The 21424-nt window shown below is 36.1% G+C and overlaps 2 protein-coding genes across 2 annotated transcripts; both read left to right on the forward strand.

Annotated features, from left to right (window-relative positions):
* The first annotated feature begins 762 nt into the window (after positions 1 to 762).
* Positions 763 to 10851, forward strand: LOC105059113 (dolichol kinase EVAN). Its single transcript, XM_010942328.4, has 14 exons — positions 763 to 989; positions 1586 to 1698; positions 3002 to 3208; positions 3331 to 3435; positions 3984 to 4054; positions 4157 to 4234; positions 4309 to 4538; positions 5743 to 5932; positions 6013 to 6078; positions 8185 to 8273; positions 8371 to 8485; positions 9632 to 9683; positions 9795 to 9895; positions 10421 to 10851. The coding sequence occupies exons 1-14, from the start codon at positions 802 to 804 to the stop codon at positions 10532 to 10534; spliced, it is 1719 nt and encodes a 572-aa protein (XP_010940630.1). The 5' UTR covers positions 763 to 801; the 3' UTR covers positions 10535 to 10851.
* Positions 10852 to 19904: 9053 nt separating this feature from the next.
* LOC105059115 (auxin-responsive protein SAUR50) lies at positions 19905 to 20542 on the forward strand. Its single transcript, XM_010942329.4, has one exon. The coding sequence runs from the start codon at positions 19943 to 19945 to the stop codon at positions 20309 to 20311; it is 369 nt and encodes a 122-aa protein (XP_010940631.1). The 5' UTR covers positions 19905 to 19942; the 3' UTR covers positions 20312 to 20542.
* Positions 20543 to 21424: the final 882 nt, after the last annotated feature.

Consider the following 21424-nt stretch of genomic DNA (forward strand, 5'->3'; position numbering starts at 1 on the left):
CCCCCAAACTACGGCATATCTTTATGCCTTTGGTTTTGTGCAAGAGCACATTGCAACAAGTGGTTTTAACCCAATTCCATGGTCAATGATAGTTTTATCCATATTTGACGTAACTCAATCACAGTAAACTCCTGAATTTAATCATAGAATGAGCTAATCAAAATGAGCGGAGCTTTGGAATGAACTTAGCCGCATCAGGAAACATTTAGGCATAGCTCGAGTTCAAAATAAACTCATCCATACAAGATTAGATCCATCTCAACAGCAACTTTAGATGGATGGATACTAAAACGAAGCTTGCGTTTAAATGGTGTTTGTTTGAACCAGTCCTCTCAGCTAGGTCTCCTTCAATAATAGTTCATCTACCGGTCATTGTGGAGGTATCCTTGTGCTATTTTTTTATATATTAGAAAAGCTATCCACCAAAAAAAAAACTAACCAACAAAAATAAAAGAAAAGTTTGAGGCCCAAAGTACTTACCAAACCATGACAGCCTGATGTGTCGCCTCCTGATGGCGCGCCAACTAGTTGTTCCCATAGATTACTCCAATAGACTCTTGCCACGTCGGTTCTCATAGAGTTGGTACAATAATAGATGCTTACGAATGTCGCCATGCAATACGAGTACCGAAACCCACATGATGACGTAAACCGGGCCCACACCGCCGTTTACCCAGGAGTCGTCCGTGTACGCGTGCCCGGGTCGCTAACGGCGGCTGGCGTATACACCCCGTTTCCGGACCCAACACTTTTTTGTCTTTTTTTTTTTTTTTTTCCCCTCGTATTATTGTTCATTGCGCCATGGCCGGGGTGGCCCAGCTCTGCAATGGCGAGAGGGCCGTCGTCTTCCTGTTCGTCTCCCGCGTCCTCTTCTCCGCCCCCCTCTCCCTCTTCTTCGAGAACGCCGCCCTCGTCCTTCTCACCGTGTCCGGCCTTGTCGTCGAGATCTCCGCCGAGAGCTCCACCGCCCTTGACCGCTTCAAGACCAGGTCCGCCCTTCTCCTCCCCATCCCCACAATTCTTTCAGAAATTATTGCTAAGATTTCGTAATAAATCACAAAAGTTTTCTTTCGAAGGAATGCTTCCAAGAAACGGATCGTAGATCGGTCTTCACCGATTAATTGGCAAATTTCCCCTCTGGCGTTTCTTTTGAGTTTGATTTCTGTTTTCCTCTAAAGGGATAATTTGGTCGTACGATTGATGCTGTTGTTTCATTTTCATTTAATATCCTCCCAAAAACTCCATTTTTCTCGGTCTTCTTTTAGGTTTAAAAAGCGTATGAACTCCATTGCTGAACAATGATGCTTTAGTGTTAGTGATGTTTCTCATTTTATACATCTAATGCCTTACTTATTATGTGCTAATATTTCTTAATTTATTTTTCTGCAAACTGTAGTGGATAAATTTCGTATCTTTCGGCAAGAAGACTGCGTGAAATATGATTTTCGGAACAGTATTCTTTTTTTTTTTTTTTTTCTTTTTGAAGAAGTTTATGACATCTTGAAGCCGTAGGTTGCTGGAGGGAATTCGAAAATTCTCCTTTGGGACGATGTTGTGACCTTTCTTTCTCCCCTTGTCTTTTTAGGCCTGGCGCTTCATCTGGGATACTACTTGGTACCGTCACACTGCCTACTGTCATGCTATCACGGTTGATACAACTCTCAAGGGCACTATTGACGCAAGATGCTGGGCCTGAAAGTAAGAGTGCCTGATCTTGCTTGAGTTTCATGACTCGTATTACTATTGACAGATCAATCAGATTTTACTTTCAAAATTTGAATCTGACAGCGTTGTTGCAACTGAGGCCACTGCCCTGTAGACCTGTAGCTTTTGCAGTTGCTTAATTCTATTGTTATGTGCTCATATCTGTTAAGAATTGATTGATATGCAAATATCAAACAACTCTTGTGTTGTCAATCTAGAAATGATAAATTATATGAAATAGTATAATAAGATCTTAACTTTATCCACTTGATTCGGGAAGCCCTTGTTTTTGTTTACAACAGAAGATGGATTTAGATTTATATTGAAGTTGTCAACTGGTTCATAGATTTTCAAGAAAAAGCCAAAAGAAGGATGATGTGCTGCCATTTGACTAAATTGAAACAATAAATACATATGATGACATATTTCTGAAATCATAACAGATAGAATTAGGACTGCAAGCAGCAATTCCAGAAACCCATACCCCAAAACACACCTTGAATTATTCCTTTGGGGATTCAAATTTTCTTTCAAATATCTAGCTATTCTTTCCCAGCTATGCGAGCCGATGAAAAACTTATGACTAATGTTTGCAAGAACCAAGTATACTTTAAAATGACATCTTTCAAGGGCATACTGCAACAACTGTTGCAAACTCCTGAATCTTCTTGAGAGACAATATTTCCTCTAAATTAATATGGCAACTGGATGATTTATACCTTCTACAACAACAAAGCTCTACTGGAGCCATTGAAGAAGTGCATCAAATGTCCATCTCCGAACTAGTTAGTCTCTATCATCGTGCTTTAAACTAAACTTGATTTCATCTAATCTAAATACATCGATTATCAAATGCTTTCTATTTCTAAACCAGAGAATTGTCCAGAGATCAATCAATAGCTGGATAAGAGGTTTGCCAATATTGCAATTTGCTGGGTCTTTTATTTGCCGATATAGATGAAATGATAAACAATTGCCTTCATTCGCAGGTTTTATTATTAGACTAGAAAAGTGGTTGGTTGCATACACTTATGTAGTCTATTTTGTTCTTTAATAATTTTTTACTGTTCTAGATTGATTGCAAGCTTGTGGATTTGTGGTCTCCATTTAAACATGAAGGTTGTCTGATCTTGGGAATGCACCCTTTTTCTGAGAAAGAAATTAAATTGTCTATTGTTATTGGAAAAAAAATTAGCAGTGTCTTGTACTTCTTTTATATTTCATCTTCATTTTCTTGCCTTGAATAATTTATGTTATTACTTTATCTGAATCTAATAATCTCTCTTTGCATGGGCAGAGCTTGCTTATAAGAACATGCAATATTGGACCGTGTCGGTTAGCTGCTTTGGTGTGCTAATCTTCATCTTTTTAGTACTGAAGCATTCTCGCAACAGTGCAAGTTCTTTTCATGTGGGGAGTTCTCGAGCTTCAAGATACAGCTTACTCCACACAGTTCTGTATGTACTTACGTGCTATCTGTCCTTTGCAACAAAATCAGACAGTGGTCAGTCCATAAGTCCTTTAAGATTTGCTCTGCTGCAACATGCTGACATGTTATTGGCTTAAATTATAGTAAACAATCTATCTCATGTTATGAAGCTGGTCTAACTCTTGATCTTTTTACAGGCTGGTTTATTACAAATAATTTATTGTGGTTACTCAACCATGGACTGGCTACTGTGTTTCTTATCCAGCATATTCTTCACATGTTTCCATCATGTGCCTCCTTAGGTTTGTATCTGAATCCTACATTCTACTGGCGTGTTTTATAGCCTAAGCATATTTGCATTGGTCTTATGACATTATATACTATTAAAGTTGCATTATTGCCTTTTATTTTAAATTAAGATTTTAATCAACAAATCTTTGAAATTGCACGAAGGCAGGCCTTGGTGCAATTTTAAGATTTGATCTGGGTGTCACAGGCTTGAAACATGGAAATAGCCTCCACACACACTATTTTCTAAATTTCAATTATATATTATGGACTCTCCTTTAACCTGTAACCTTTTCAAACCACATTCGTCTTCTCTGTTCCCAACGTCAAAACCCTAGAATAGGTTTATTTGACCTTTTATTTCCCATAATCTGAAAATCTATCACTGCTGCCCAGGTTTTAAGGCAGCAAACAATCAGATTAAACCTATTCCTAATTTAGACTGTTTGATGCAAGACTATGCTGTTATTGGTTGCTGAAAAATCCTTCTTCGGTTTCTAAGTTGAATATGAAGTACTGCCTTTTTTATTTTTTAAAGCTTAGCCCTTGGTTTTAATGTCAGGAGAAGCACTTCTGGTGACAAGTGGTCTGGTTCTTTACTTTGGCGATATGTTGGGACAGACTCTCTTAAAGGTTGATGGTTTGCTTCATAAGTTGACTGTTGGTTTTTGCTTCCCTTTCGTGTTTTGAGAAATCCAAGCAAAACTAACTTGCTTCCTATGAATAATTTAACAGATCAATGTTTTCTTCTTACCATCAAAATTAAATTTCATAAGTTATGGAACTCGAAGTGAAATAGCCACAGTTATTCAGGTAAGATCCATTATAATGGTTGAATGAATTCTATCAGTTCTTTGAATGAATGGGAGGATATATCTTTTTTGCAGGGATTCATACTTGGTCTTCTCATTTTGCCAGTATTTTACAAAAGTCTACTTCAAATTTGGATTTACTTTGTAAATTTGAATAAGCCTGAAAAGCAAGCTGCTGCAGGATGGACATATAGAAGGATTGGAAGTTCTGCTGTATTTTATGCTTCTCTATTAGTTATGTTGATGGTTTTAGTTCCAGCATGGATGTACTTCATTCAGGATTTTCATGTGCATCCTTTGCTATGGTAAGCATCCCTGACATTTGAATCCTAGGTAGCTTTTACTTGAGCGGAAACTTTTAGTCTTATTCCCAGTTGCAAGCACATCGAGTAAATGAAATAGGCTGTCCATAATATAGCTATAAATGGCTTTTCCCTTCGAGCTGCAGAAAGAATACCTGTACTTCTAAATGCACTTCTTATGTCATTCATTTTAGTTCAAGTCATGCTTAAAGCTGTGGATTTTCTGCTGGAACATGACCATGCAAATATGAAGTTGCAGATTAAGATTTCCTGTTGGAGTGATATTTTTAAAATTTTCAATAAATAACAAACGTTCGTATTTGAAAATTCTCATGACAGGAGGAGAAAGCTTATCCATGTCAGAAGGCTAGAGGGCTTCTTATATTGCTGCAAAAAGGGTTATCTTTAAGCAATTAAATTCTTGATAGAAACTGCTAGTAATATGCTAACTGAATGGCTTTATAAACACTGTTGGGATTATGATCACTTGTTAGTGTATCACTTTTCTGCCAGTCATAGAATTCTTGGTGTTCATATTAGATATAGTGCTATGAACAAAAGGCGGCTACCATTCTAAATTGCAAAACCTAAGATTGCCCTAACCTTTAATAACCTGCAGAGAGTGGGAGTATTTGTCTGATCTATAATTATTTTTCCTGAATACATGTCAGCTGCAGGTGATGTTAATTTGAAGAAGAAACTCTAATTTGGATAGAAAAGAAAAAGGTTAATTAATTTTTCTTACTTTAGGTGATCAATTAATGAATCTTTCTTATTGCATTTCAAGATATGGACCTTATTATAAAATATGTAGTGGAGAGCAGATAATTGTAAGTGCAGGCACTGAACACTCGAAGAATGCATATAAGCATCAAATATATATTTGATTTCTGAGTGATACCTGTCTTTTTCAGTATTGTTAGTTTCAGGCTAGGCTTCACTGCCTGTATGCCGATTTTCACCTCTAGTTATTTGCATGCTTCAGCCTCCAGCTGACCGATGATAGCTAGCATGTGATGTCTGAGAACCATTTAAGATAAATTACTGTTTATAGGTATCACTGACTATAATTTGTGTTATTTATAATAACTTAATTGATTGGATGGATGAGTTCTTTATATTTGGTTGAAGAGTTATGGTGCAATACATCTTACTTTTGCGGTCCAAATGATCAGGATGTGTAAGTATATCATATGAATTTTGGCAGGGTATTTAGTTTTGTGTTCACTGATCCACTGAAACGGCTGGCATTATGCATATACTGGATATTTGTGATATGTGCATCTGTTTTGCGGTTCTACAAGATATCAAAGCACAGCAAGATTGAGAGGATTCTTCTCCGAAAATACTACCATCTAGTGGCAGTTCTAATGTTTTTGCCTGCTCTTCTGTTTCAGGTGATGTCTTAAATCTTTTAGCTGATGCCTTCGGTAGTCCCAAGGTTCCTCTTAATGCTTAATGTATCCATACTTTGCAGCCATTTTTTCTGGACCTAGCATTTGGTGCAGCTTTGGCAGTTTTCTTAGTATTGGAAATGATTCGAGTAAGTTTTCGACGAGATAGTAATTATTATTTAAAATATTGTGTATGTTGACTTCCATAATTAGATGCTGAAACATGATCAATCTGTAGAAAGAAGTCTAGCTCTCTCACTATGGTATAAACTTGATATATGGCCCCTTTACTGCTGATGCATTATATGGCCTTTACTGCTTGTGTTAAATTTTTAAATGAAGAAATGGCCCACTACCTATCCAAATTGTGTCAAATGATTTTCAGACTTATGTTCTTCTTAGTGTTTTAAAAGAGTATTGAAGCAAGTATATTTTCTGATTATGGAGTTTTGAAGTTAAGTAGTTGCATGAGTATTCTGCCCACCACTTCATCTGCAACTTTCATTGTGCTTCCCGGTGCTTCTTGGTCCTTACATGAGTCTCCACTATTCTTGACAGATATATCACGAATAGTTGTTTTGAAAAATTAGCTTTTTGAATCTTTGTTTTCTAGTTTTGTTCAACTATGCATACTAGTAAATTAGTAGATAAATAAGATAAAATTCCAACCCACGTAAACGTTAGAAAAGATAGGCACATGATTTAAGATGTGAATAATTAAATAACAGAAGTGCAAAACCACATCATTTTTGTCATTTTTGCTTTCTATCTTTCTTCCTGAAATTGAACCAAATGAAATTTTGATTGAAGTCCCACTTGCCAGTGTGGTCCAGCCTCAGAACACCCACAGCAACATTATCCTATAAATGCTTTTATGGTTGGATAATTCCCATTTATAAGCATGAAAAATTGGTACAATTATGTTAGATCAAGTTACCAACGCTTAACTTCGATCTTCTCATTGCACACACTTCTATTATGGTCTACACCAATTATACATATGTTAGTGTTTTGTCAACAATGATGATGTATTCCTATTTTGTCACCTTATGAATATTGTTGAGTTCAAACCAGGATATTTTTTATGGACCCAAATGCTAACCATAATGGTACATCATCTTCTAATTGTGGATTATTGACAAACAGTTACATTGTCCTTTAAGGGCTTTTCAAAGCACCAAAGCAAAATATTGATGTCCTTTAGCTACTGAAGATCATCCTAAATGGTTAGAACTTTTGATCTGTAGAAAAGATTGCAAGATATGCTTGTAGCCATTTACGACCTCATTATCCTGCCATGTAGTAGGTAGGATGGAAAAATGATGCATTAATAATCAGAAAGAATGTTAATCAGTTACAATTATCCTTGGTGATAAAGGTGGTTTAGAAGCACTTGTCGGACTAACTCATATTTATCTGATAATAATTGATAAAGTCTGGGAAGGTGTCATCTTTATCTTGGTCCTTGACTTTTAAAGATTTTATCTTGAGTTCGTCATCTTGGTGTTGGTGGAAGAGATCATAGAAGAAGGAATGCATGTCCGTGAGTCCTCGGTCAAGTTGGAAAATCAGGTCTTGAACCTTCCGATGCACTTGTCTAGAACTAGAAACAACTCAAGTTCTATCAAGAACATCGCCAGCAAGTGGGGTAAATGGTGGTTTTTGACAAAATGTTTCATGTTTTTGGGAACCGAGTAATCGTCATTCAGATGGAATCAATTTCTTTTGCTTAACTCTACAAAACTGATCCTCATTGATTACCCTTTGTACTTTTGCTTCTCAAAGGAGTCGTCTTTTTTCAGTTTTCTATGATAATGCATTAGGCTGGGAAGATAATTGTGAAAATGGTAAAGAATCACTTCTCTAAGGCAGTTGAATCAGAAGCGATTGCTAGGAAAAAAAACTGGGATAATTGATTAGATGAGCCCTCTATGGTGGTATGCTCATGCAAGACATCATATTGGTGAAACCCTAATATAAAAACAGTTTCCTCATCACAGGGAGTGGTTGTGAGTTCTTCGTAGAAAATCTGTGATAAGGTTTTGTACAGGAAGATATTTAAAAGTTAAGTTAAACGGTAAGCTCCCTTTAGACTGTATTATCTACTCTTCTAACTTTAGCAATGTCAACATGTGTATGTCTGTACAGTGTACACACATAGCTTTGTAAATGTCTTCATTTGAATGCATCACATGATTAATGACAGAACCAAAGAATTGTTCTCAAGCCTCATTAAACATACACTGTGTGGACAGGTATGGAAGATATGGCCTCTTGGGCACCTTGTACATCAGTTCATGACCGCATTTACTGATCATCGTGACTCTGAGATTCTTATCATCAGGCATGAATTTTTCTAGCACTTTATCAAATCATTTCTTTTCATTTTTGGTTAACTATTGATTTTTTTTTTTTTGGGGTTTCTGTTTTGGTTTGTTCAGTCATTTTTCACTCTTACTAGGATGTGCTCTTCCGAAATGGATGTCTTCTGGGTTCAATGATCGACCACTTGCCCCTTTTGCTGGAATTTTGAGCTTAGGAATTGGTGATACCATGGTCAGTACTCAGTATTATACTCATCTTTCATTAGGTAGTTTTTGTACACTTATCCCTGTCTTGCATGCCTCTGACTTTTACGTTGCGATTTGAGAAAATGGGATTAATTGGATTATGTTTATGAAATAACAAAGTATGACACTGATGATTTGCTATTAGTTACTTTCTCATATTATTGTTTTTTTTTTTTTTTATGATGTAGGTCCAATCAATATATATATTTTTTGAATATGTCATCTTGAACCTTGCCAAAGGCTAGGATTTTTTGTAATTGATTTGACATTTTATTTTTTACTATATCATGGTGCATGAGAAATCATTGTACCATAATATGGCATTATACTGTTAAGTGGGTAAGAAACTACTATAATAATTTTTATCTTTATGCATTTATGCAGAGTGTTTGTGAAGCAGATAGTTGTGAAAAAGGACAACTTAGGCTGCTGTATATTCTTTAACAAATATTTCTATTTTAGGCTTTTGTCCAATCCCATCTAGATAGGATAAAACATTCTATTTTCTTATTGTTAATCTCATATTTTGGAAAAGATATATTAGTTATCATCTTGATGATGATCAAAACTATTCACTTTGACATGATGGATGATGATGCTCAAAGAGGAAAATGTCTTGTTTTCCTCTATCTTATTTTTCATCTCTTTCATTATTTTCTCCCTGAGATTAACGAGTAATAATCCCAAACTTATAATAAGCAACAGAACTTCCTTTCTCACCAGTGTTGAATTGACTTGCTGAAAGAAAATTGTAGACAAAAGAAATGAAAATGAACATCTCCTTTCATTTTCTTCTGATTATTTTGTAACTTTTAGCAAATTTGCTAGAAAGAGAAGGAAAGAGAACCAAGTTTTCCACATTTTAGGATATGGTTTAGAGAGGCTTGAGTAGCTAATGAACTGCAGTTATGATCCACTTGCACGTGAAATATTAGAGCAAAAGGAGAAGAGTCGTTTTCTATTAAAATCATAAGAAAGAATTATAGATGCGACTTTGATTTTCCTGATGACTGGTGCTATTGTACTGGTAAATTGTTTTTCTGTGTGTGTATGTTTGAAGTATTGCCATGGCTTTTCTGCTGTGCCGAGTGCTTTGTGACCCTACCCACAATGGTGGCTCGTTTTTCCACAGGCATCAATGGTTGGCCACAAGTATGGTGTTCTCAGGTGGAGCAAAACTGGGAGTGAGTCGAACTTTCTTGTCCTGTACATTTTTGGTTACATGGATCATTAAAATTTGGTTTGAGCCTATATTCCTTGTTCAGGCTACTAACATGTGCATTTTCCATTCTTAGAGAAAACTATTGAAGGTACTGCTGCTGGCATAACATCAGTCCTAGCTGCTTGCTCAGTACTCCTTCCTCTTTTAGCATCCACTGGTTACATACTGTCCCAGGTTCAATCTCTCTCCTCAATCCATCAAACTTTAAGGTGGATATTTGCCTGATGTATAGATATTATTTGGATTGCTACGAAAGACTGAACTCCACAGTTTTTGTATATGGAGTTGCATATGTTTATTAAACAAGTACTGCTATCGATCACCCATCCATTCACTGCTCAGTTTCTTTAGTCTGATGTGGCAGTTGGGAATTGGTATGGTACATGGGGATAGGTGGTGGCAGTGTCGAGGCCCCATGTACTGCTCAGCCAATCACCCACTTCCACACAGGACCAGTGAATTGCCAGGTGATCGCTGGCATTTTTCTCATCAAATTATTATCAGAAATTGCATAGCCTTCAAGGGTAATAATTGGATAGGCCATGTTGCAATTAAGCCAGTGATACCTGAAAAGACATTCACGACACCATTTTTTTTTTTTGTTTGGGGGGGGGGGGGGGGGTTTCTTAATGAATGCTTATGCTTCCTGTCTGCAAGTTTATCACATCATGCTCAAGCTTGTCTTTTCTATTGGTGCAGCACTGGTTATCTTTGCTTCTGGCAGTCACTGTGAGTGGTTTATTGGAGGCCTATACAGCACAGCTTGACAATGCTTTCATCCCCCTTGTATTCTATAGCCTCCTTTGCTTATGAGAGCACGAGGAATACCTTCCCGGGGTGGCTTTTCACCATCCTATCCCAATTTTATGATTTTGACAGTCTTGTGCTTTTTCAAGCGCTAGTGTACATAGAAGCACGACAAGCAACAGGAGGTAGTAGAGCAGTCAGTTGTATCATTACGTTGTTGTCATAGTTATTATTCTTCGCCTTTATTCGTCCATTTTAAATGATCACAACTTCCTTGCATCTGTAAATCCTCCCTTTTTTTTTTCTTTGGTGTGAACCCAAAATTCCTCCTAATTAAGCATATATAGGCACCATTGTGCCACGGAATACCCTCCTTTCTTTTTCTTGGTTTTTGTAATACTGCTACTGTTTTGTTTTCCTGTGTCAGAAGGGTACACGCCAAAAAAAAAAAAAGAGATATTCATGAAAATGATTCTTGTATAAAATAATCTTTCAAGAGAACTGGATGCTTGAGGGATGCTAGTATGTTATTCACAAGGTGAGCAAGATGTGTGGTGAAATTGATGGCACTGCTTGAGATGATTTCCTCACCTCCAAAACTTGGCCTTTAGCCTCTATTTCTTGTGAACCGTCATAAAGATTCTTTGAAGTTTGCTGCAGCTTGCTCTTGAGCCACAGCCATGCCAAATGTCTGGTATCTCCATACCCTCATCCATTATCGTTAAATACATACCCGGTTCTTAATTAAATCCAGAGGTCCACTTTTTCCTTTCCATTAAAGCAATACGACAACCTAATTATATAAATTCCATTTACCAAATTGGTTCAGCGCCTGGGTGAGTGGAAGTGCGAGGTGAGGCCCTTCTATCGATAAAATTTTTGTTTGCATACATGGATTTGCGACTGCTGCCGTCTCTCTGCAATGAAAGCCAAGAATCTCACTCATATTGTCGAAGAAGATTTTCTCTCCTATGCACAAAGTCATCGTGCTTGATCTCTTGTTGGATTGGATTCCTTCTAGAGGAAGCTAATGATTCTCATGAGAATAACTTCAATTCATATGCAATTCATCGGTAACATAGAATAAGAGAAGTAGAGAAAAATCATGCCTTCTTTTGAACCCCAACATGAAATATTATTGGTCCGACCGAATCCACCATCTCAATGATAGATCAAAGGAATAAGCTTATATTGCTTATTTTATCTTCTAGGTTTAGATTTGCTTATTTTATCTTCTAGGTTTAGATCGTATCTTTCACATCTTTCAAAACACTCTAAATACTATTCATCTTATCATACAGATCTCAAAATGACCATTGCACATTCCAAAAGACTTGTTTGGTTGACAGGAAGTGGAGAGGGGAAGAGACACTTCCTCAGAAGTGGAAAAAGGGTCTCTTGTTTGGTTGGAGTTTTAAGAGGAGAGAGAATGAAAAAAGTACTTCCCATAAAAAGTAACTTTTCATATTTTATGAGAAGTGGAAACTCATGGGAGAGGTAGGTTTTAGCACTTTCTCTGACATGAGAAGTGGTGGTATTTTTTTTCCTAAAATACCCTTTTAAGATCCATAGCTAAAATTTAGTAAAATATCAATAGATGGTTAGGATAAAATACCGAATAATAATATAATATTATATTAATATTATCCTAATATTTATATAAATATAATATAAATATTTATTATATTTTAATATTATTTTAATATTTATATTAATATAATATTTTTATTAACATTAATATAATATTTATATCTATATTAATAAATTTATTATATTAAAATATTCATATTATATTAATATAATAGTATTATATTAACACAATAAATTATTATGGTCTAATGTTATATTATAATATATTAATATTATATTTATATTAATATAAATATAATATTTATATTTATATAAAATTTATGAGTAAAAATATATGATTTTATATCTACTAAGGATATAATAAATAATTTATATAATTTTTTTTTAAAAAAAGTGCTCATTTAAATATAAGCTACTTTATAATAAGTCACATTTTTATGATCAACCAAATATATCAAAATTTTATTTTCAAGAAGTAACTTTTTGAGAAGTTACTTTTCAGAAAGTTATTTTCTGGAAAGAAAAATTTTTCTCGTGAATCAAATGAGTCCAAAGATGAATTCATATGAAGCAAGATGTATTTTTTTTTCATGCGAAACATACGACCCCATCTTTCCTCCTACTTATTTTTTGATCATGTTAATGTGTTCTTTTGTGATTGGATTGACCAACTACTAAGCTGATTAATTAGATCCTTATCCATGTCTACGTGTTCTCCTCCTCACAACGCTGTTTGAAGCTGGTGCACCTTCCCCTGATTGCTCCGTGTCATGTTATCTGCGACACAATCTGCACCCCGTCAACGTGCTGCCAAACACGGCGTCAATTTTCACAATGACCATGCGCTTGGCTGCATGCCACGCGTGCCCAAATCGAGAGCGAGCTGGATGTGGATCGTGGCCATTGGCACGGCACGGAGAGGTCTCTCCACTAGGCTTCCTTTTTAAGTTAGTTTTAATGCGAACCCAACTCATGGAGCTGCCTCATTAATTAATACGACCGGCTCGGCTTCCTTTTAAGTTTGGGTTGGATTTCGGAAAGCCCGTTCGCATATGCGAATGAGATTTTTCATCATCAGATCGGCCATATATTTTACCAAAATCCGAATGTCAGAATGATCCAATGGTAGAAAAGCATGTTCGCACATGGAACGTGCTCTCCGTAGACAAACCTTTATTGCAAGCCCAACCTCATTTATTGATACGACCAAAGACCGTCGTCATGATACCATATTTGAAGCCATTAGGAGAGAAAGGCGGCCAGCCATTTTTCAGTGAAGGGTTGTATTATTTTGCATGAAGCTCCCAAGTTTTCTTATCTTCTTCCGTATGGCTTCCTGGCTATTTGGTCCTAAAAGGAGTTGAGGATTGGAGTTGTCACATGAAACAAGTATGCTTGCACTGTATCTCATGCTAGCTTCTTTTGATCTCCTACTTAATTTTCTTGTTCTATTTATTCTCTCTCTCTCTCTCTCTCTCTCTCTCTCTCTCTCTCTCTCTCTCTCATTCTCTCTCTCTCCCCCTAAATTTCTGAACCAACAGATTAGCATGGTATGGACATGTGGCTTACCACTATTTTAGTGTCTTTGAAAGAAGCAAGGAGGTTTTCTCTGTTAAATTGAAACAAAGAAATGAATGGCAGGAAAACAAATGATGATTAACATATGCAGCGTTTCTAATTTTCATAAGCAAATTCAAGGACATCTTTTTCTTTTTTTCTTCTTCTTTTTTTTTTTTTTGTAACAGGAATTTTAACCATAGGAAACTTTTCCGGTTTTGGTAGGGGAAATTGGCATTTTCCGTCTAATGCTTTAGGGTTTAGACTGAAACAAGATATAAAAGATCATGAATGTAGAAGGTCTTCTGATAGTATTATTAAATAATCTTACATGTTTTATTAAGTATGTTCAAATTCGATCTATTAACATGATAAAAGAATGAACATCAAAGTAGAATCAGATAACAAGTAATATGCATAATTCTTGCGGTATTTCCTTTTTCTGAGGGAATTTTTTTTTGGCAATTGAAGAATGTACAAAACTGGGTTATCACGAGCAATTAACCGTACACTTGTGACGAGAATCACAAAGAATATTTGCTATATATCTACTTTCATTTCAGGTTGCATGGCTGAATAGTTTAGGATGAAGGTATTTATATAATGTTTAGACATTGTCCAACATTGTTACGTTTGTTATATAATTTTTATGAGACAATTGCTGCCAGAAGCACTGGTGCTTGTGTTGGCTTCTCATCCTATTAGTTCCCTCCTACCTATTTGGATATTCTATAGTTCCTTGCCACTTAGCTCGATGTACGTTAGTTTGGCAATGGCTGGTTGGCATCCCCCTTCACTTATGAGAGACCGTGGTTTGAAACAACTTGGCCTTATTGGCAGTCCACCAAGCGTTTTCAAAATCTAGTCACTTGTTTGTTGAGGGGGGCAAAAAAAAAAAAAAAAATCATTTGTTGATGCCCTTTAGTCATATTTTCTTCAGTAAATATTTCATCAACACATCAATTATCCATGGTCCACCTATCTGCCATGATATCAATTACATGTTTACTACTGCTTAGGTTTTCTTTTCTTTCCATTTCTGCATCCTTTCATTCTCTGTCTTCCTTCCAGTAACGGAACACTGAAACCTAACCAAGAAATGGCGCGAGCCCCACAATCAAAATGCATAAAGCCCAATCATTCTAGAGTGCGTTTGCTTCGTCACAAGATTCATAATTGGAAGAAATGAGAATGAAAATCAAAATGATTATATCTTCTATTATATTTTATTCAAAATTGGAACTGGGATAGAATTTGAATATTAGGAAAGTGCAAGAATTAGATTTTGAAGGATTGGGACATTACTATTCCCTCTAGAACCATAATAAAAATGGGTTCCTCTCAAACATATCTTTACTCAATTTAAGTTTATCGTGCAAAAAGAATCAAGTATTGGGGTTGAGTTATCCAAAGAATTTCCCCTCCTAATGTCTCATGGGCCATATTTTTAAAGGATGCCATGATGTAATAATCTAGAACTTCATCCAAAAACGTTAATTAAAAAATATTATTTAGATTTTTTGATCCTATATAAATATCTAAGATCTTTCCAATGAATAATCAATGTGAAACTAAATATATGTCTACACAGATTCTCACATACTTTCTCTTTTTAAACATAATCAATCTATGCTGCAATATCCTCTAGTCAGCATAAGCTATGGACCAGATCGGCTCTGATATTATTTGTAACAATCCATGATCTCATCTAAAAAATCAATCAGAAGATATTATTTGAATTTCTTAATCCTTCATAAATATTTAAAATTTTTTAATAAATAATCGATGTGAAATTAAATACACATCTGCACAGATTCTTATACATGATATTTTGTTAACTTAAATCTATAAAAATGTCTCGACTCCAACTGATTGTTACATCAATTGCACTTATTGCTGAAAAATTGATAGGTGGAAACATTAATGTTGAAAACAAAAGCACACTAAATTCAACAGGTTAGGGAGCACGAAGAGATTTTTTTTTTTTTTCCAAAAAGAATAAGATGTATGACCAATATGAATGGCCAGTGCAAAGAGTAAACTCAGCTGATGACATATCATGCAATCAGTACGCAAGTAGTGCGGATGCCAAATACTATAATCTGATTCCATGACGATACATAAAATGCTCGTTGTTTTGGTGTGATGTATTCAGAGGATGCACAAGTATGTTTTCGCCTCTTTTCACTAATTTGCAGAATTTTGGAGCTATCTTTCTGTTTGGAGGCTTTCTGAGACCTAGCAAGACCGAGAGCTTTGGATATAAAATCTCTCTTTCATATCTTTCTTGGAGTGATCTTTCTTTCAATCATCTCTGACCGGTGGATGGAGACTGTTAGCTGAAGCTTATGAATTCTTATCCTTTTACAAGTTCTTTGGTTGCTCTTTTAAAAAGAAAAATCTATGACACACACCGAGTCAATAGCACATAACCATGGCGGGTGTGACTCAGGTCCGGCGCTCCACTCAGCCGGCGCTACGGAGCTTGCAGTTTCCTGTTTGTACCCAGATAGATGATGGCATACTTAGTGCGCACACAATTGCATGCGGTTTTCGAGTCCAAGACCGCAAAATTTGTAGATTAGAATTCTTTAGCGACTCTTCTAATCCTATGAGCCAAATTAGCTCTAATCTACCATCTATCTTAGAAGAAACTTCAATGCAAAGGATGAGTTTGACCCGTAACTGAAATCAAAATTGAAATGTATCGAAATAGGAATCAAATTGAACATGTGCTCTAATATTTTTGATCCGTAATTGAAATCAGAAATAGAATTTGAAGATGATTTGTTTGCTATAAAAGAGTGGGGATTGAATTTTAGGAGATTGAGATATTTTCATTTTTTCTGAGAATCAGAATGGAAATAAATTTTTTTTCGAATAAATTATTAAAATAAGAGTCATTCATTTTCGTTTTTATTTTAGAATCCAGTTCTTTCCAACCAAACATGCCTTGTCATAAATTAGGTACGTTGAGACCTTAGTTTGGTGTGGCATCTCTCTCACCACCAATTATGTATCTGGAGTTGCTGAAAATTATTTCGGCTAATGCACCTTTCTCGCTATAATGGCACTTATTGCACCTTATCCAAGTGGATATCATATTGTCTCATTCCCACATGTTTCGGATATCGGCAATGATCGTTCCAAAGCCACGTCGTTTGCTTAAAATATCTTCAAAAATTGGATTAAACGTGCGGCAAAAAGATGCCCGGGAGACCATCTGACATGGGACGGCCTACCACCAATCCTGAGACTGGGTTTGACCATGGATATCTTATACCATGGGACAAGGTGTCAGCCGACTCCCATTAGGGAGTCATTCAAAGCTGGATATCTTCAAGCGAAGCAAGTTTGGGGACTCGGAGGCCTAATTAATGTCTGCTATAAGATATTGTGGAGGACAAAAAGGGAGACAGGAAGGCTGGGGGAGCTTGTCCTCTCTCAAATGAACAACTCGGATGACTTGGAGCTTGGCCTTTCTGACTGGTGGAACAGAAGGAGCTAACGTAGACAATGGCTCACGACTAAACGAATTGCTAAATTCTCCATAAATTGGTCGAATCACTAATCTTTTGAGTGGTTCTTCTTGTTCGGTTGGTGGCAGGGCCTGTAGGAAGCTGGCCGGAGGTCATTGGGGTTGATTTGGTCTCTCTGTTTTTGGTGAATGCAATCTCTGTTAAATGTTATTTTGATGAGGTGACTATATCTTTACCTAATGATGTGTTTGTCGATTACAACTGCACTGTGACTTGGGTTATCTGGAAATTAATGACCAGGGGCAATTTTATAAATATTTAATGGCATTTTCTTGGATACGTTGATATATAGGGGAAAATGAGAAGATGATATAAATAGTTCTCTCCAACTCCTCAATCAACAATTAGGGAAAAAACATGACAGCCATTGACAATTTTTTTTTTCTTCATCGCAGATAATTTTTGCATAGCTACGTGGCATCAGTTGTTAATTCCATGATGCACATATGCAAAGTAAATAAATACATTTATGATAGCGCTTAGTTGTTTTACTCTAAAAATTATTTGACAAACTTCTTGGATTCACAATTGCCAGTATTAACTTGATCAATGATTTGTGATATTTCAAGCTATGAGTATTATATTTTCATGATGGTGAATTGGCGATCTCTACCTGCCCCTGCAAAGAATCATGCAGCTTTTATTAAATGATTAGTTCGATTTGGACCCTTGGTGAGCTTGCTGCTCGCGCAAGGAATTACTTGCAATCTTTCTTTATAAATGCGGCAAGCACATGGTTTGTCTCCAAACTCTTGTGGATATCACATATCATAGCTTTTTATTATAGGTTTTGGTTGATCATGCCCTTGCTAATGCTATGGAACTTGACCCTCCAAGTTAAATTTTGTACCAAAGTTCGCAAGCTAGAAGAAGACAAGGTTCCACCATCAATTGAATGGCCATTAGGTGAAAGAGAAGTCTCAGGATCTTTGCCTGCTAACCAATGGCTTCAATTAACGTCCCTATCTATCCTACTCTTTGTTGTTCTTTTTCTTATTGATGAAGAGATTGGTAACCAGAAGGCCAACAGAACTTTTGTTGTATGGTGCCCCTCTTTGTTATTATCACTCCAGAAACAAAAGAAAGAACGCTGATTTGTGTTATGTATAGGATCTCTGTGTTCTTAGGTACAAGGGTAGATTTGATAAGTATCTAATGCCATATACCCAAATTTTTATTTTAAAATTATTTTAGAGTAGATATTAAGAAATATATTTGCAAAAATAATGACATATATTTGAAAGAGAATACAGTGACGCACTCAAGCAATTCATTTGAAAGGCCCATGTGAAACCAATCGAACTGTGGCTGGAGGCCAGAAGATGGCAAAAGCGAGAGACCACGAGCCCCACCACGAGAGTTTGCATGATAATAGTTTTGACGAGGCTTTCATTTTTTTTTTTTTCCTTCTATTTCTAATTTGGTTACATGTGACAAGGGTACGAGTCATCTATAACCATAGACATGAAAAACTCATACACGTGTTGACGGTCATGACATAGCCATCCAATTTAATCTGCAGTGGGTCAGTGCTCGGGAGATAAGATATGTTATGTCCCTTCGGATAGAGATAACAATTGGGTCGGATCGGATTATAAACGGATCATATTATTATGGATTGGATCAAAAAATCGTTAACCCAAATTGATTTATTTATTAAATAGGTCAGAAATTTAAATCTGGATCCGACCTGTTTATTAAACAGGTAATCTGATCCGACTCGATCCATTTAACTCATTTATGAAATAGATCAAATTAGATTAAATGGGTTAAAAGGGTTAAACAGATCAGATTAAATGGGTCAGAAATAGATTAAACAAGTTAAACAGATCTTAAAAAAAAAAAGATTAAATAAATTAAACAGATCGGATTAAATGGGTCAGAAATAGATCAAACAGGTTAAATGGATTATCTGACTCAATCCGATTTGAATATTAAACGGATTAAACCAGTTAAACGAATCAGATATCTAAAATCCAAACCCGATCTAATTATTAAACGGGTTAAATAGATCGATTTGTTTATGATCCAAATTTATTTAGCCCAAATTTAAATTTATTTATGGTGGATCGAATACGGATCGAATTGATCGATTGGATCATATTTTACCAATTCTATCTACAAATGATGCAAAGTTGGGTGCTATCAAAACCTACTAGATTAGTTCCATACTCTTGGTCTGAAAAGGAGTCGTTGTCCCATAACCAATAATTGATTCACCCTAGTACCCTACCAGACTAGAAAAGAATGACATTTTGAGTAATGTTTCTGGAGCTCTATCATATGCATGTGAACAAATATCCAGCCATGTGATAAGAGAGGATGGGTGCGACTCACAAAACTTGTTGCTAAACACATAGATTGGTTGATTATGAAGTTGCCAAATCAAACATTGTCAGCCAATTGAAATTTTCGTATTCACATGACCGGTTTAATTTGATGTCTTCCTGCTCGTAAACATTTCCAATGGTGGCTACATATATCGTGGAGCACTTTGGATAATATCTTTGGCCCCCAATTTTCTTCGAGATATTTTGAAGCCTTGGTTATTATGATTGTATTTATATTAGAAGGATTTGATTCACCCATCTTATTAAAAATAAATAAATAAATAAATAAATAATATCGCATCCGAATAGATAGATATGCTTTAAACCACAAGTTATGAAAGCATTCCAGTGGCCAACACAAACATATCTCGCGTGATAAGACAGCAGTCCTGTTCCTCTCCCTTGATCATCTATATAAAGCAGCCAAAGGAACCAAGACTTGGACCCCAAGGAAAACTATGGCCAAGGCAAACTTCATCAGGAGAAGCAGTGTTCTCAAGCATGCAGTTCGAGTGCTGCAGAGGATCAGTCTTCCATTATCAAAGATGAAGCCTGCTCCTCCAATGCGGGGTAATTTATCCGGTGAGTTCGAGGAGGCTGACAGAACTGGAATGGTGCCGGAGGATGTGAAGGAAGGCCACTTTGCAGTGGTGGCAGTCTTTGATGAGAAGCCAAAAAGATTTGTGGTGTCTTTGAGCTGCCTCTCACATCCTATGTTTCTGAGGTTATTGGAGTTGGCAGAAGAGGAGTTTGGCTTCCGGCAAGAGGGGCCCCTTGCTGTACCCTGCCGGCCGAGTGACCTGGAGAAGATAATCCTAGAGCTATGAGGAAGAGGACAAGTTTCATGTCAATTGGTTCTCCTCCATCACTACTTTTCTCTTTATATATATACATATTTATGTAGTTCTGTTGATCTAATGACAAGATCAAGGATCACATTGGATCCTATCAACCAGAAATCAGAGAAGCATGTACTATGTGGTATGCTACTGTTAGGCCAGCAATTAAAATGCGAATGATGATTGTAGCATATATATATATGGATGATTAAGATCAAATGCATGTGCAAACTCTCGTGATTGGTGATGATGGATATTCTTTACCGAACCAGCATCGGTGTACCGGGGGATCGATGATATCTTCATCAATTTTGTGTATGAAACGAGGAATTAATACTGAATGTACATGTTGTTTTAAATTAAATTACCTTCACACATTGTGCCTAAATTGCATCCGTCGAAGCTTCCTCCGTTGGTTTCATGTCTGGTATTGATTAGGACCGACATAGCAGTTCGGATGTGCTCATTATTCGCTTGCACATGCAAGTCTAATTAACGCCAACATTCTATGGGAAAGCCATAAAGTTTTGAGTTCTAGTATCCCTTGGTGGCAGAGTTGGCAGTATATGATATTGTTAGTGAAAGGCATCAAAGTAATTCGACATTAAGCTCGGGACTAGGTTTATGTTCGATTTTATCAAGTAAATATTTAAAAAATATAAATTAAGAAGGTAGAAGAATGAATGTAACGATGCATGACTTCATTCAAAAAGATTAGTTAGAAGATATTATTTAAATTTTTTGATCCTGTATAAATATCTTGGATCTTTTCAACGAATAATTAATATGAGACTAAATATACGTCCGTATGGATCATCACATACTCCCTCTTTTTAAATCCTAACATCCTTACTAAGCTAAGGGTTCAAATTCATGCACTCATCCATAAACATTACAATTGGCCCGCGATCAACCCACTCAATCTACATGAATTATGAATCGGATCCATTCTAATACTATTTATAATGATTCGGGACCTCATTCGAAAAGACTAGCTGCAAAGTATTATTTAAATTTTTTATTTTTGTATAAGTATCCAAAATTTTTTCAATGAATAATCGATGTTGGATTAAATGCACATCTACATAAATTTTTAAAATA

Source organism: Elaeis guineensis, chromosome 16 (genome assembly GCF_000442705.2).
Source record: "Elaeis guineensis isolate ETL-2024a chromosome 16, EG11, whole genome shotgun sequence".
Classification (NCBI taxonomy): domain Eukaryota; kingdom Viridiplantae; phylum Streptophyta; class Magnoliopsida; order Arecales; family Arecaceae; genus Elaeis; species Elaeis guineensis.